Raw genomic sequence first — 16,228 nt, forward strand, 5'->3', positions numbered from 1 at the left:
AATTAAACAGTCTAAAAGCACCCAACTGAGCATTTGTGAAACATCTTTAATTACAATTAGTCACATTATTCCATTATCTTGTGCCTTGCAATATCACCAGCTTCTTAGCACTTTTGTGTGGTGTTTAACAAACTAGTGCTGAAAAAAATCCCAGCTCCAAAATGATCAGAAATGATATGATCTGCAGCTTGTTGCAGTGTCGCTGCTCTAGGATGTGTTCAATCAATACCCCACCTGGTGCTTAGTGACTTACTATTGCATTTAAAATGCCAATTTGACCCATAGCTGTTTGATCACCAGTCCCAGCCTGACATTGGCAAACACAATGTCATGCAGGTGACTCAGGCCGTGTTCCGGTACACAATGCACATGCAGAACATGCAATGATAGACACACTACATGAGTTCTCAACTTATCCATGACACCTTTTTCCTTTTTGTTTGAAAACGTAACCTAATTGGTACCTTTTCCTGCCGCCACATTATTTTCCTCCGTCCCTGTCCGTTATGCAAATGACGTATTGTTATTTTTGTTTATTTGCGTGTTTTTGTTTTGCTGCACGTGCCCAGTTGAACCAGTTGATGCCCGTCCTGCTGCCGATAGAGGACTCACTACACGACCAGGTATATAACTCGCTTTGCTTTTGACCTAACCTATAGTACTTTGCATGGTTTTAACATGCATGCAATCTATTGTTTTTGGTAAGAATGTGCTCATATGAGAAAATAGAGAAGATGGAGAAGACACTCCTTACGGATAAGTAAACACCTACAGGGGCTGTGGGTGTCCATTATTAGTACCAGTCTTGGGCATGGTCCAAATTGAAAAATAAATAATATGAGCACTTGAATACAAGTTAGAATATAGAATTTATCAGTTGTCCATTAAAATCTGACATTTTGGTTCCTACGGAAGATTAACTTGTATTGGAGTGCTGATATTATTTATATTTAAGATTGTGCTTCTATGAGAACCTTATACTGTACATGTAACCACTATCTGGCTGCAGGGATATACACGCAGGAAAAGCTACATTTAGCTTCACTCTTCATATAATTCATCCTTTCTTTTCTTAAGCTTTGGTTTCGGTCACGGGTCACAAGACAATACATTTATTTAGCCATCCAGAGCAAAAATAAAATACTTGACATGTTACAAATATTGATGTTGGTTGTTGCCTCACTCATACATGAGGTTTATTTGAAGAACCAGATGTATTCAGACAATCCCAAGAAAATGGCTCTACCTTAAGCTACTTTAACATCCCTATTTATTTATTTATAAAATATTTTACCAGGAAGTAATACATTGAGAGTTACCTCTGGTTTTCAAGTATGTCTTGGGCACACAGTTAAGATGACCAATAATACATGGTTACAAATACATAGTTACATTAAGTGAACAGGGTATACATTATACACGGCCGGATACTTTGCTGAACCTTGGGACCATGAACAGTCTTTTGGAGTCATATCTCGGATATTGGAGCTGTTAATAGTTCCTTAATATTAGATAATCCCAGGGTGGGTTTTTGTCCATCACAATCTATAATCCCTCTCTGGGTTGCATGTAGTAAACACTATCAATAATCCCTTGGTGTGGGTTGTTTGTCTTAATATAGACACAAGTGATAACTCAGTGGTTCACTTCAAGGTAGGATCCATAACTATGCCAATGTGACTGGTTGCTCTAAGTATATTAATCTGTAGCTGGTTGTAGACACTCTTCGTCAGTTACCTTGGCTGACAGATAGTCAAAGCTCCTTGTTATCTTTACCAGGCAGGCACTTGGACTCTCCTGACTTCAGATGGTATCTATACTCCTAGATTACTTTCACTCATTTTACACTAAACCCGAGCTCAGGAAAAGAAAAACTACTTCGACATAATCAGGAACATGAACTTTAACTGAGCACTAAACTGGAAATTTCCAGGAGGGACTGGATTGGGCTTTTATACCACAGAGTTAACTTCTCCCTGCCAGTGATATCGCCTACCTAAGGGGTTTGAAATGGGCCTCAAAAATTGTATATTTCTTATTATCCATATAAATTAACCCCTTAATAATCAGACCAAAGGAGATGGGTTACATACATTTTCTTAAATGACATTTTCCGTGTGTGTGTGTGTGTGTGTGTGTGTGTGTGTGTGTGTGTGTGTGTGTGTGTGTGTGTGTGTGTGTGTGTGTGTGTGTGTGTGTGTGTGTGTGCGCGTGTAAATATATACATATATATTTATTTTTTTGAGGTGACAATCAACAATATTTAACCCAATAAACATATCATTGTCATTAGTTCACTTTCACTATTTAACCACTATAGTAACAATAAACTAATTCTGACTGACTTATCTTTTAGAACGGACTTACAAAAAGTATTCCTTGCAACAATCCTTAAAAGAGCAATCCAGGCCTTTTTTTTTTTTATATTCTGTCAAAATCTTTACACAGGATTGAAGCAGGGGGTCTCCAGAGCTGAACCCCATTAAGTTCAGCTCCGGGGACCCCCTGCTTCCAGAGGTACAGTATTTACCTAGGGGTTTCCAGTAGAGGCTCCGGCTGAGCTAGCTGGGCTTTAAAGTTTAAAGCTCACGTGGACCAATAGGAAGCCGAACCTGATGATGCCACGGCTTCCTATTGGCCACCAGGGCATGGTAGCTTTGAAGAGCAGCCATTACGTGATCACTGCTAGCTGAGCAGAGCGGCTACTGGCACTTCCTACAGAGGTAAGAATCTCTGGAAGCAGGGGGTTCCCTGAGCTGAAATAATGAGGTTCCGGAGACCCAATTGGGTGTAAAAAAAAAAATGTAAAGAAAAGTGCTCCGATTGCCGCTTTAAGATATCTGGAGATTTAAGCTAATTTTAGAACACTCCAAAATATTGGCCTCTTCCATTCTATTTGTAAAAGACCGTTTGGGGATAACTCAAAAAACATTTTTATGTAGTAATGTATATGATTTATTTATCGGATTGTTCTATAACATTTATATGTACAGCTTTATCTACAAGTCACAAGGTGATTTATTGTATACGTAAGGTCATAGTGTGTGTGTGTGTGTGTGTGTGTGTGTGTGTGTGTGTGTGTGTGTGTGTGTGTGTGTGTGTGTGTGTGTGTGTGTGTGTGTGTGTGTGTGTGTGTGTGTGTGTGTGTGTGTGACACATTGGCAAGAAAAACCCTAGGAGAATGTCGAAGCTGACTGACAGAATTGATGACTTGACTTCTTCCCAGGCATTTTCAGAACCCCTGATGTGGAGATAAGTTACCTTGATATTTCAGGAAAGGAACTACATTTCATGACTCAAATTGTCTACTTCTTTTTAGTTGCAACATTTTAAGTGAATCTGCCAGCTAGCACACAAACTGACAGATTCCCACCCATAAATGGAAAATACTCCAAATGTAATGTTTTCAGAATAGTGTAGCGATTAACTTATTTCTGTTATTGCTGCCTTTTCCCTGACTCTATATAAAGAAGAATGGTACAAATTTTGCATGGTTATTTAGGGCTTCCGATTTCTCCTGTATTTGTATTTTTCTTCTGCCAGAAATACTAGAACTGGGTGATAGAAATGAGGCCTGTGTGAATTTGGACCCTAGAAGCTATAGCAACATACAACTAATCCACACTTCTCCCGAACCAATATAGCTGCTAAACCTTTGAACTGCGTTCAGCTAGAATAGTGCGGTGCAAGTTTTATTTGTGCATTAAAACAATCGAAGCAGGATAGGTTTTACCATACTTAGTTAAGTTATGGTGGGTACCTGCTTCATTTTTGCATAGCCAGTATAACCAACCCCACACTGATGAGACCAATTAAGGTCAAAACAGCTGTCTGTGGGTGGGTATACTGGCTATGCATTTTAACCCTGGCTCTGCTCAAAGCTGTGACCATGCAGCAAGCTTAAGCCTATAGGGAACCATGTTAATGGTTTTGAAGCAAAAGGTGGCACTGTGTGCTCGTTTGCATGTCATTTTCCAGAATCCCTTGCTGCAGTGGAAGTGCTGTGTGCTGGGTGATAATGGTGAAAGGCGGGGTTGCAGACCTGTCTAAGACATGCAAATGAGCATACAGTAATATTTCCATTTGATTATATATATATATATATATATATATATATACCATAATTATTAAGGTTATGGTGGGTAAAAAAGTGACAAAAACCCTCCACAGTAAAGCATAAAGCAACTGTAAATATTACTGTATGCTCGTTTGCATGTCTTAGACAGGTCTGCAACCCTGTCTCTCCCCATTATCGCCCAGCACACAGCGTTTCCACTGCAGCAAGGGATTCTGGGAAATGACATGCAAATGAGCACACAGTGCCACCTTTTGTCTCAAGCTCGTATTACACAAGCAAATCCTCAAGCCAATGCATACTGTTTTAAACACAGCTTTTAGACAGAGGCTGGGATGAGATGCAAAGCCAGTAAACCCACTCTGTATATATGTATGTATATATATATATATATATATATATATATATATATATATATACAGGCAGTCATCGGTTTTCCGACACAATGCGTTACTCAAAATGGCGTTGGATAGCGAAACGTTGTAAAGCGAAACACGTTTTCCCATAGGAACACTGTTTAAATGAAAGGTTCCTGAAGGCATTTTTAATGCTAAAATACACAAAATATTTTACGCAGACAATAAGATATGCAGCACACACATAAATTATATAGTGCATATACTGTATTATATATTTATAATATAACATAATATATAATATAAAAATATATTATATTATATTTATTTATTTATTTATTTATTTATAAAATATTTTACCAGGAAGTAATACATTGAGAGTTACCTCTCGTTTTCAAGTATGTCCTGGGCACAGAGTAAAACAAATAATACATGGTTACAAATACAGTTACATAAATGAACAAGGTATACATTTATATACAAGACATTGCATGCACAGTTAAAGAAAATATATATTATGAGCTTATGAAACAGTTACAGACCAGATTAAAGTGTGAGACAGCCTTAGATTTGAAAGAACTTAAGCTGGTGGTGGATATGAGAGTCTCTGGTAGGTTGTTCCAGTTTTGGGGTGCACGGAAGGAGAAGGAGGAACGTCCGGATACTTTGTTGAGTCTTGGGACCATGAATAGTCTTTTGGAGTCTGATCTCAGGTGATAGGTACTGCATGTGGTAGGGGTGAGGAGCTTGTTCAGGTAGCTGGGTAGCTTGCCCAGAAAGTATTTGAGGGTGAGACAGGAAAGGTGAACTTTGCGCCTAGACTCTAGTGATGACCAATCTAGTTCTTTGAGCATTTCGCAGTGATGTGTGTTGTAGTTGCATTGGAGAACAAAACGACAAATTGAATTGTAGAGGGTGTCAAGTTTGCTAAGGTGGGTTTGAGGAGCCGAGCCATATACTATGTCTCCATAGTCAATAATTGGCATTAGCATCTGCTGTGCGATACGCTTTCTGACCAGGAGACTTAGGGAGGATTTGTTCCTGTAAAGTACCCCTAGTTTGGCATAGGTCTTGGTTGTCAGGGTATCAATGTGCATCCCGAATGTTAAGTGGGCGTCAAACCATAAGCCCAGGTATTTAAAACTAGTGACAGGTGTTAGGGTGGTTTTAGCGTTGGTTCTAATCAGGAGCTCAGTCACTGGAAGCTTTACAAATTTAGTCTTGGTCCCAAATACCATTGTTACAGTCTTGTCAGTGTTTAAAAACAGTTTGTTTTGGGAAATCCAGTTTTCGAGTCTCAAAAAGTCAGACTGAAGTATGTGTTGAAGGTCAGAGAGGCTATGGCTGTGTGCATACAGGATTGTGTCATCTGCATACATGTGTATTGAGGCTTCCTTACAAGCTGTGGGAAGATCATTAATGAACACTGAGAAGAGTAGGGGCCCCAGAACAGAGCCTTGCGGGACACCACAGGTGATATCCAGGGGGTTGGAGTTAGAGCCTGAGATGGACACATGTTGGGATCTTCCTGATAGGTAGGACTGAAACCAGTTTAAAGCATGTTTCCCTATTCCAGAGCTCTGGAGTTTGTTAAGCAGGATAGCATGATCAACTGTGTCAAAAGCCTTTGCAAAATCTAGGAATACTGCACCAGTGAGTTGTCCCCGTTCCATTCCACACTGGATTTCATTGCAAACTTTTAGCAGGGTAGTTACGGTGGAGTGTTTGGGACGAAACCCAGACTGGAATTGGCTAGGGAAATTTGTCTTGGTGTAGAACTCGCTTAATTGGGAGTGGACACATTTTTCCATAACTTTGGATAGAATTGGGAGAAGTGAGATTGGCCTGTAGTTTGAGACAGTGTTTTTGTCCCCACTTTTGAAGATTGGGACAACTCTGGCAGTTTTCCAGGTCTTAGGGATATGGCCTGCAGACAGGATAGAGTTGACTATGGACGCAATTGGTTTGGCAATGGCTGGGGCACCAAGGCGTAGGAACCTAGATTGTAGTAAGTCGGGTCCACATTGGCTGCTTAGTTTTAGTTTGAGGAGCGCTTGTGTAATCTCCTCTTCAGATACTGGGCTAAATTGAAAATTGTGGGCAGTGTTGGGAGGGGGTGGGACTATAGGGGTACTCCCAGGATGAGATTCAGGTTTGGGGTTTGTGCTGCGTTTCGCTAATAGGTTAGTGGCACACCCCACAAAGTAATCATTGAATGCATTTGCAATGTCAGTGGGGTTTGTCAGAGTAATATCCCCCTTAGTGATATTACTTGGTTGTTGATGGTTAGGAGGCTGGAATATATTGTTGATAACCTTCCAGAAATTAGCTGGGTTTGATGTATTCTGGAGGAGATTGTCAGAGTAATATTGTGTTTTTGCATGCCTTGTTTGCCTTGTGCACACGTTCCGCAGGCATCTGTAGTGATTGAGATCCTTGGTAGTGCCAGTTACTTTGTAGCTTTTCCACAAGGCATCCCTGAACTGGTAGAGTGCTATAAGGTCAGGTGTAACCCATGGAAGGTGGGCCCCCCGTACCCTTATTTTGCGTAGTGGAGCATGGGTATCGCAGAGTTTTAAGAACTCGGATTGGAAATAGTCGAGCGCAGAATCAGGGTCGGGAATTAAATCGATTCTGTGCCATGGGCAGTTGGTAAGGTCATCCAGAAACTGTTGTGGGTTAAAGTTTTTAAATGTTCTAGTGAGGAGAACTTTGGGGCTTGAATGGGGCGGTTTAATTTTCCTTACACAGTACACTATTGCATGGTCACTGAAAATGTCAGGAAGGATGCCAGAGGATTGGATTCTGCTGGGGTTTGAGGAGAGAATCCAGTCTAGCAAGGAATGGTTATGCGACTTCAGGTTTATTCGTGTGGGTTGGGAAATGAGTTGCGATAGGTTAAGTGACTTGAGTTGTATCTGGATTTTGTGGTTTTTAGGGTCAAGCCAATTGAAGTTGAAATCCCCAAGAACTAGCAGCTCACTCTTCTCATTCAGAGAGGAAATGGAGCCAAGAAACTGGGTATATATATTATACACATAAACAACTTTGCAAAGCGTTGTAAGAGCGTTGGATAAGCCGTTTTGGCGTTGTAAAAATGAACATAGGTATGCATTGCATAGCGTTGGATAAGCCATTCGTTGTAAAACGAGGACTGCCTGTATTTATGTGTATGTATATCTATCTATCTATGTGTATATATATATATATATATATATATATATATATATAATCAAAGGCTCCTTACCAGGCAGACCAGAGAATCCAGGGAATCCAAAGCAGGCACAGCAAGGAAGAGACAGCACACTTGTTAGCAAAAAGAATTGTATTAGTGAAGCAGGCACAAAACACCAACGTTTCGGTCCTAAAAACAGGACCTTTATCAAGGGAGTGCACTCCCTTGATAAAGGTCCTGTTTTTAGGACCGAAACGTTGGTGTTTTGTGCCTGCTTCACTAATACAATTCTTTTTGCTAACAAGTGTGCTGTCTCTTCCTTGCTGTGCCTGCTTTGGATTCCCTGGATTCTCTGGTCTGCCTGGTAAGGAGCCTTTGATTATATTCATTCATATGGGACTAAGCACCTGTCTTCATCTGTATTTGTGTGCCATCTGCTCTGTTACCTATATATATATACATATACATATATATATATATATTAATATATATATTAATATATATTAATTAAAATAAATGCCAGTGAGTGTGGTTCACTCCGAATGACAAAATAAAGAAAGACTAATCGGTATTTGCAATGGGGATAATACTTTCTTTTCATCTGGAAATCCAGCATGTTACTATGCTCTCTGGACTGTCTGTTGACAGTCCAAACCTACTAGGAGAGGATGAACAGTACAATGCTATACGTTCCAGTGAACATGACAAACACACCACAGTATTCCAACACAAGCCATTCCAGTGCTGCGGAGGCTGCCAAATTCATGGTTCATTTCCCTTTATAAATGGATAAGCGCAATAACAGAATTGTTTTGACAACTTATGCACTTAACGCTAGGAAGAAGAGGCTTTCCTTGTTCAGCATAACCCTGTGGTGTTTAAAAGAATAAGCACTTTGTTTGTATGAACTCTTGCCTTTAGCTGACCTCCATTATATAGGATTCTTCAGCACGTTGACTTTGCAAATGCTTCAGTCATCTTTACAGAATCCGGGCCTCTTACTAGAAATGAGATTAAGATGACCTGAGAGCCCAATTACTTCCAATCCTTTATTACATGTCTAATTATCCTAATAAGCCTTTTCATTTTTTTTTTTCTTGGCCAAGGATGATTAATTTAAGGGGTGTGTAGCATATTCCTGGAAATATGGCCTTTGTTCACCTTTAGTGTAAATATAGAGGAACCTCAGAAAAATCATTTATCACAGCAACTGTTGAACTTACACTTTTGGGGGCTTTAAGTTTTATAAATGTGGGATTTAGTTTGGCAAAGTCAATCTTTTAGTGTGTATGTGTGTATATATATATATATATATATATATATATAATATATATAATATATAATTTCTGAATAAACATTATTATAATAAATATAATAGCATAACAAAATGAAGGTAGGTGTGATGACGGGTGGCACTGCTCGTTTGAAGGGTTTGTGTAAAATCCTTGCGTGTGGCCGAATGAATGGTATCATTGCTTTGGTTAAATTATATCTTGTATTAGATTGTATGAGGTGTGCTAGTGAATCTGAATGTTAAAGGTTCCATTTATCTATGTTGTTGCGTTTATTACTGCTGTGAAGAGCTATGTACACGGATGGCCCGACACAAATTAAGACACATACACGTACAATTAAAAATAGTGTGCGGTAACACATAATCGCTTCAATTAGAAATGATGCAATACAGAAGGGGTTCTCAACTCCAGTTCTCAAGACCCCCCCCCCTCCCCCCAAACTAGTCAGGTTTTCAGGATATCCCTACTTCAGCACAGGTGGCTCAATCAGTGGCTCAGTTGGAGCTGAGAACCCCCTCAGTACTGCATAATAAAATGTGAACAGGTACATCATTGATGTGGTCCTTTGCAGATCAATGTTATAGTCGTGTGGTGAAGCCATTCTCGGGCGGCTTATTTCAGACATCATTGACTGTCAAGTGCCTCTAACCACTCCTACTGCTGGTATGCTGCGACTGCATCTGAGAAATAGCAGCTGTATGGGAAACAATGCATGTAAATCAGAAGGCAGTTCCATTTGGCTTTTGTGTAAACTCATTGAGCCTTTGTTTGATGGTGTTACATTTAAGAAGAATGCTACATTCAAGCACAAATATTAAGTGAAAACATTCAGATGACTTCACAATCACACGTCCTAAAGTATTCATTTGGTACATGAAACATCTGGGGGGTGGAAGGAGAAGTTAAGAGGCGTGGAACTGTACATTTATATTATATAATATGTTGTAGGATCTAGTTAAAATGTGTGTAACGTTTGGCGACTGATGTTTGGTGCCCCGCTGTGTGTGTTGTGACTCCGATGGCTTAATGAAGGTATTTGTTCTGTGCTCTACAGGATCAGGTCTGACAAATATCAAAACAGAAGAAATTTCAGAAGTAAAGATGGACACTGAGTACAGACACGATGCTGGGTATGAGGTGCACCATCAGAAACTGGTAAGCAATAGAGTGTTTATCAATAAATCGATTGCACAAATTCATAGAGATTACAAAGGAGCCGTACTGGGATTTTTAGATCGGTCTTTCAATGGTACTGTATGAAACAAATATTAAATTAAGTCAATAAGCTGATCTCTGCTGCATCAAAGGTGCCTTCATTGTAAAACCTGAATAAATAAATAAATAAATATGCAAAATAGCCATTTATTCATTGTAACTATTAAACCGCCTCACCTTTAAAGAGGCAATCCAAGCAGCTTAAGAAAAGTAAAAATAATATCTTTTTTGTTTTAATATATTCAGCATTTAATCACCTTTACTGAAAACAAATTACCTAAGCTGCCAATCAATTAGTTTTCCCGTGAATGGCTGCCTTTCAGTTTCAAATCAGTCCTTCAGTCAGTGTAACTCAGCAGCTACAATGTATCCTTATATTACTAAGGGATCATTATCTATTGTTACAGTTTGCAGCTCAAACTGCTGGGAATATTGGCAACAAATTATCCCAAACCGGAAAGTGTGTGCAATATTTTGCACAGCTGGGGAGGTGGGCTAAAGCCTGCTATAGAAAGGCTGCACCATATATTAAAACAGATAATGGCACTAAGAGCTGAATTTTTAAAATAAAATAGGTAGTAAGTATTATCTAATACTACAGAACTGAATTATTTAAATAACACACATGCAGGATATTGCTTGGATTGCCCCTGTAATGGCTCTGGAGCCACTTCTAAACACATTGCAATCATTTTTTGTTGGCTACATTTAAAGTGTGCTTCGTATAGGGGTTTTTTATTTCTATATTTTTAACGCACTTTAGCATTGGTGGTCTGGATATTTCAGGTTTGTGTAAATCAGTGTCCAAGGGAAGCAGAAAGTGGTCTATGTTTGGGACACCATCTTAGAGTTGCTCTAATTAACACTTAAAGGACATGGTTTAAAACATATGCCTTACACGTCCCAAAATGACATGACATTATTTGTATTGTGTTAATAACATGTCAAATATTTGAACAATTTTATTTTATTTTTTACAACATGCGTGTGTATACATATATAGATGATTGTTATTATGTCCTGATATGTAAAACCATAGCATTCAAAGAGGGTGTACTGTACTTTCTTTTTCACACGTGTGTGTGTGTGTGTGTGTGTGTGTGTGTGTGTGTGTGTGTGTGTGTGTGTGTGTACACACACAAATATGAAAATAACATTAATAGGCAAATTAGTAATAGAGTGAGGGCTGAAGGATTAGCTCAGCGGTAATGTTTCGAGCTGGCAGTGGCCTTTGAAATAGATTAACCCAGTCGGCATCTCGGTGTTGGCTCTTTGATAGTCTATGTCCCTGTGCCAGAGGCACTAAAATTAGATTGTAAGCTTTCCAGGCCAGGGATTCGTTGTGCCTGCACAATTCTGTGTGTAGTGCTGCGTGCACTGCTGGTGCTACAGTATATAAGGAAAAAAAATATTCATATCAATGAAATTGGGGGAAAAAACACTAGTAGTCTATTAGTACAGTTTATAAACTTCGGAAAGACAGATTTAGTTAAAAAAGGTGAAGTTGTTCAGCTGAAATTTCTGATGATCGCTAAGCTTTGTATGTTCATTAAAATGCTCTTTCCATTTCCTGGGTCTTTGTTTGCATTAGTGTAGAAGAAAAAAAAAATTTCATATGATTTTTCTGAGGTAGAGTTCAGAGTGAAAGTTGCAGTAATAGCTTAAATGAGCACGTTTGTACTAACTGCAGTTGTGAATTTTCATGTATCAACATTTTGTTAAATACTAGTATGTTTTTAAGAAATAATAACGAGGACGGGAGTAAGACGTTAAAGCCCTGATGTTTCCCAGGGGTTGACGATGCTGGCTCAGTGACTACCCGCTGTGTCACAATGAATATGTCAAAATTAACAGGAGATTCAGCCGAGCAGAAAGTGACAGCAAATTGTGTCAATTAGTGAACTCCATGTGTGAATCGCAACTATAATTTGTATGTTATTTTCTCAAGTTCAATTTCATATGTATACCATATGTTTATGGCATCATTATCCTCTACTAGGAGGTAATGTGAGGCCGAAGCAGACGGTGTGTATTCCCAGTAATATAGATGCAATGTAACCTTTGGTAGCCATTCTGCTTTTCCCGAGGCTGTGTTATTCAGTGTTTTCTAATGTAATACAATCTATTTCCGTGAGGTTGACTGAAAAGCATTGTTTATGGAAGCAAAGCAAGCCTTGTACTTCTGTTTTGTAGGTATTCTTTGCAGAAGAAGTGGGCTCAAACAAAGGCGCTATCATTGGTCTAATGGTTGGGGGTGTTGTGATAGCAACAGTGATTGTAATCACCTTGGTGATGCTGAAGAAGAAACAGTATACATCCATTCATCATGGTGTGGTCGAGGTAAGCACAGTTTACTTAACACGGCTGCAAAGGCATGAATGGACATGGCAGCAGCTTGTAGCTCGTGGTGTTGTAAATCAACACACTCACAACAAACAGTGTTTTATTTAGTATAATGAAGCCATTAGTAGGGAATCTGTATTCTTTCCCCATGCGCACGTTGAGCGGCAGGTAAAACCGTGTCAGAAATCATGTCAGAAGATAACTGTAGACAATTAAATACCCTCCAACTGTGCCTTGTATATTTAGCAGGTACGTCCTATAAATGCTCATATCGTGTTGCCTTTTCCAATGCTGTTTTCATACATTTAAAACCAGATGCTTAGTTGAGGAGATATTTCTGAAGTAAAAATCGATTTAAATACAAAAAATAAACATGCTGATTAGTGTGGCCTGCTGCTGTAAAACTCAAACATACCTACCATGGGTTCCCAGCGAAATATTAGCAGGGAGAAGGTCTTGTGTCAAACATTGCCCATAAATAAATCAAAAGTGGATAGGAGCTAAAGAACAATTTCACGTCGGACGAGCTGGTGCACCAGAAATCTCTGGGGATTTCTGAACAAAACGGAAAAAAAATGCTCTGCAAATTCCTCGGTGTACTTTTGCCCTTAAGCCACTGCACTAAGCTATTGTCAGCCTAAAGAGCGTAAATACGAGCAATGACATCTTTTTCTTCCTCTTCTAAAGAAAAAACAAAGCTGGGGTTTTTTTTCCCCACTTTAGACTATTGAAGTAAATGCAAAGTAAATCCTCACTGGCCACAGTAACTCTCTTCAGTTAAAACACTGCTTGTTCTGTAAATCAGAAAATAGGGCAGCGACACCTCGTCGCAGAACAGTCCTCATTAAACTTGTGTAGCTGCTTGTTACCCATAATCTGCCAGTGGTTTCCTTTAAATATGAAACCATTTGTGTGGTAGCGACACTTGTATTTCTTATTAGCTTGTCTCGCTATTTGTAACTCCGTAAAATCATAAGGCCATATAGTTCACATCTCCCATACTGTATGCCAGTCTTTTTCTCTCACCAGCAAATTCAACTCTATTTTTTTTTTTTTTTTGTGACAAATGGCTGCAAATAAAGTATTTTTGAGAATATTTAATAAACGGTATTTTAGTGCGTGCAGCATATTTCTGTGCTCGGCCTGGCTCGCTTGTTATTCACTGCAAGACCGTTTCTATGAACATTGAAGGAGTTCATGTTCAGCAATAAAGCTTAACAGCTGTTATCTGGCTTCATTTTAAGGGGAGAAAAAGTTAAGACAATAAAAATGATATTTACATACTCCATAATATGTGTTCTTCTTTAGTGTCCAAATGTCATTTATTTGCAGCCATACATCTTTTCTCCCACAATGTACAGGTTTTCAGGGGTGCAATACCATACACTTTCCAAGCTTTTCTACTCTTTTGAGCAGTGAGCTGTATTTGCGTCTTTCAGGTCCCAAGATCCCAAATTTGAGTACTGTATATTACTGTATAATACGTTGGAGACTAATTAAAACAGCCATTTGCCACAGAACATTAATAGGGTCCAATTTACTACATTTACGTTAGCCCTGAGAAAGGGGACTCAAACTGGGTATACATTGTAATAGTTCTCATATGATATAGTGGTGGTGCATAAAGGTTATTTTAATAACATTAGTATTATACAGTGTTAGTGTCCCATTCAAAGTGCACATGCACTGATTCTCCCCGATGTGCATGTTGTTCAGCATAGTGTATGAGAACCCAATTTTAATGAGGGGGATATTTTTGGTTTCAAAGTCAATAATACAATATGAATACACTTGATTTTTGTGTAGCAGATAAATGTAGATTGTATGTTCGATTCATGAAAAATAACAGATTACATTAGTAGGGGATAATTGCTAATCGAGACGGGTAAAAAAACAACAACATAATATGAGTTAAATTCTTTCCCAGTTGATTGGTGCTGTGTGGCTGTGAAGGTGGCTAAAAGATGATAATTTCCTATGATGAAACCAGATAGTTATATTTCTTCTCATCTGCATTTTCCCATTTGCATGTAATTGTCTTACCTTCTCTATAGATATCATGTTTATTAGCGGCCACAGTATCTGCATAATATTAGAACAGGAATAAAAAAAGAATCCTTCTCCCAATGTTTTCAATTCTTTGCACATTTTCTAAGGTCGTGCAACATTTACTCCGGGCAGTATGTGGCTGCATGTCACAGAATGTACAATCTACGACAAAGATACGTAGCATAGTCCTTCAAATGGCTATGCCAATAATAGCTTAAATGTAATGTAAGAATTGATGGATGCACAGTCGGTGTGTAGGGGGGAGGGGGGTTGTTACTATTAAGATGTGCCAGCAGTCAAGAGCAGGAAATAAATCCAATAGGAAATATACTGTACCCAAGTAGAAATAAGGGCTTTGTGTTAATTGAGCACTTGTTACCCTTTTTGCTCATATAAAACTAGGTGTCTCTGGAGTTACTTTTAAGGCTTTGATGATGAATGGTTTTTCATGTTGAATTCCCCAGGTTGATGCTGCAGTGACCCCTGAGGAACGCCATCTTACCAAGATGCAACAGAATGGCTATGAAAACCCAACATACAAGTTCTTTGAACAGATGCAGAACTAGGACACCGCAGCAGCCTCTTGACTCGGACAGCAAACGATTGCTTATCGGTGTTCAGCTATATACATATATAAATATAGAAAGAAAAAGAAAAAAAGATCACGTTGAAAGAATAAAAATAAAAAAAACACCAATCTGTTTTATTATTTACTCATTCCCGCCTTTTGACAGCTGTGCTGTAACACAAGTAGATGCCTGAACATGAATTAATCAACAAAAATCAGTAATGTATTCTCTCTTAACATTACAGTCTTTACATAACATTATCAATGAATGTTTGTGTACTGTAACGAGTTTAGCCGTCTTTAACTAGTGCATGAGTAGCCTTCCCTCTCCTAATTATTTATCATGTCGTTCCTTAACCAGTTGTATATTATTCTTGTGATTTGTGACAAAATTAAGTCCAGATTGAAATATGCTTTAAAGAAAAGATTGGAGATGCATTCTGTGTATGTGAGGTTTTGCTGCTTCTCTAAGCTGAGTACATTATTTTTTTTCTCACCATCGCTATGCATTAAAAAAGGTAAATCTAGAATGATTATTCTTTTTTTTTTTAATTTTTTTTATTCATTTTGTTTTTTAAAGTATTCCGTTTTAACCTATTGCGATTTTTTTCTTTCTTCTTCTCTATTGTGTTATTGTACAGAATGTTCTGCTGTGTTAGTGATGTAGGAAATCATGGGGATATACATTTTACTTTCTTTGTGCCTGTTTTATGTGCACACTTTAGGAATTGCAAAGTTACATTATAAGTTAAAAATAAAAAAATATATATATATAGATATTTTTCTTTTCCATCTACCGTTTGGCGCATTAGCTCCGTCAGTGCAGGATGTGGCTGTGACACAATGTATTGCGGCCCCGTCCAGCACTTAAGGGGTTGTGCGTGTCTCCAGTCATTCTAAGCACTTTTATAGGGGAAAAGTGCCCTGCCGGTTGAAAATGAGCAGAGATTCCTTACAAAATTAAAACTTTCTGCCGGATGATTGTACAGAATCATTGCTTATGAACTAATAGCTTTCTACACTGTGTTACATAAATAAATAAATAAAATTAAAAAAAAAAAAAACCTTGGACTCTGTGTGGCTCTGTTTTGATCACAGTAGTTGCTATAAAAAGCAGTTGTGGTGTTCTACTTTCACCAAGTCTTCCAGCAA

General features: G+C 38.5%; 1 protein-coding gene across 9 annotated transcripts in view; it reads left to right on the forward strand.

Annotated features, from left to right (window-relative positions):
- Positions 1 to 15,606, forward strand: part of APP (amyloid beta precursor protein) — a 211,443-nt gene extending 195,837 nt beyond the window's left edge. For 6 of the 9 annotated variants that reach the window (XM_075593936.1, XM_075593941.1, XM_075593934.1 and 3 more), the window contains 4 exons: positions 570 to 623; positions 9,956 to 10,056; positions 12,310 to 12,456; positions 14,973 to 15,606. In XM_075593936.1, coding sequence (XP_075450051.1) covers positions 570 to 623; positions 9,956 to 10,056; positions 12,310 to 12,456; positions 14,973 to 15,074 — 404 coding nt within the window. In that variant the 3' untranslated portion in view covers positions 15,075 to 15,606. The remainder of the gene's footprint in view (positions 1 to 569; positions 624 to 9,955; positions 10,057 to 12,309; positions 12,457 to 14,972) is intronic. The other 3 variants (XM_075593939.1, XM_075593943.1, XM_075593940.1) reach the window with 1 other exon arrangement.
- The last annotated feature ends 622 nt before the right edge of the window (positions 15,607 to 16,228 follow it).

The sequence above is a fragment of the Ascaphus truei genome, chromosome 3 (genome assembly GCF_040206685.1).
Source record: "Ascaphus truei isolate aAscTru1 chromosome 3, aAscTru1.hap1, whole genome shotgun sequence".
In the NCBI taxonomy this organism is placed as follows: Eukaryota; Metazoa; Chordata; class Amphibia; order Anura; family Ascaphidae; genus Ascaphus; species Ascaphus truei.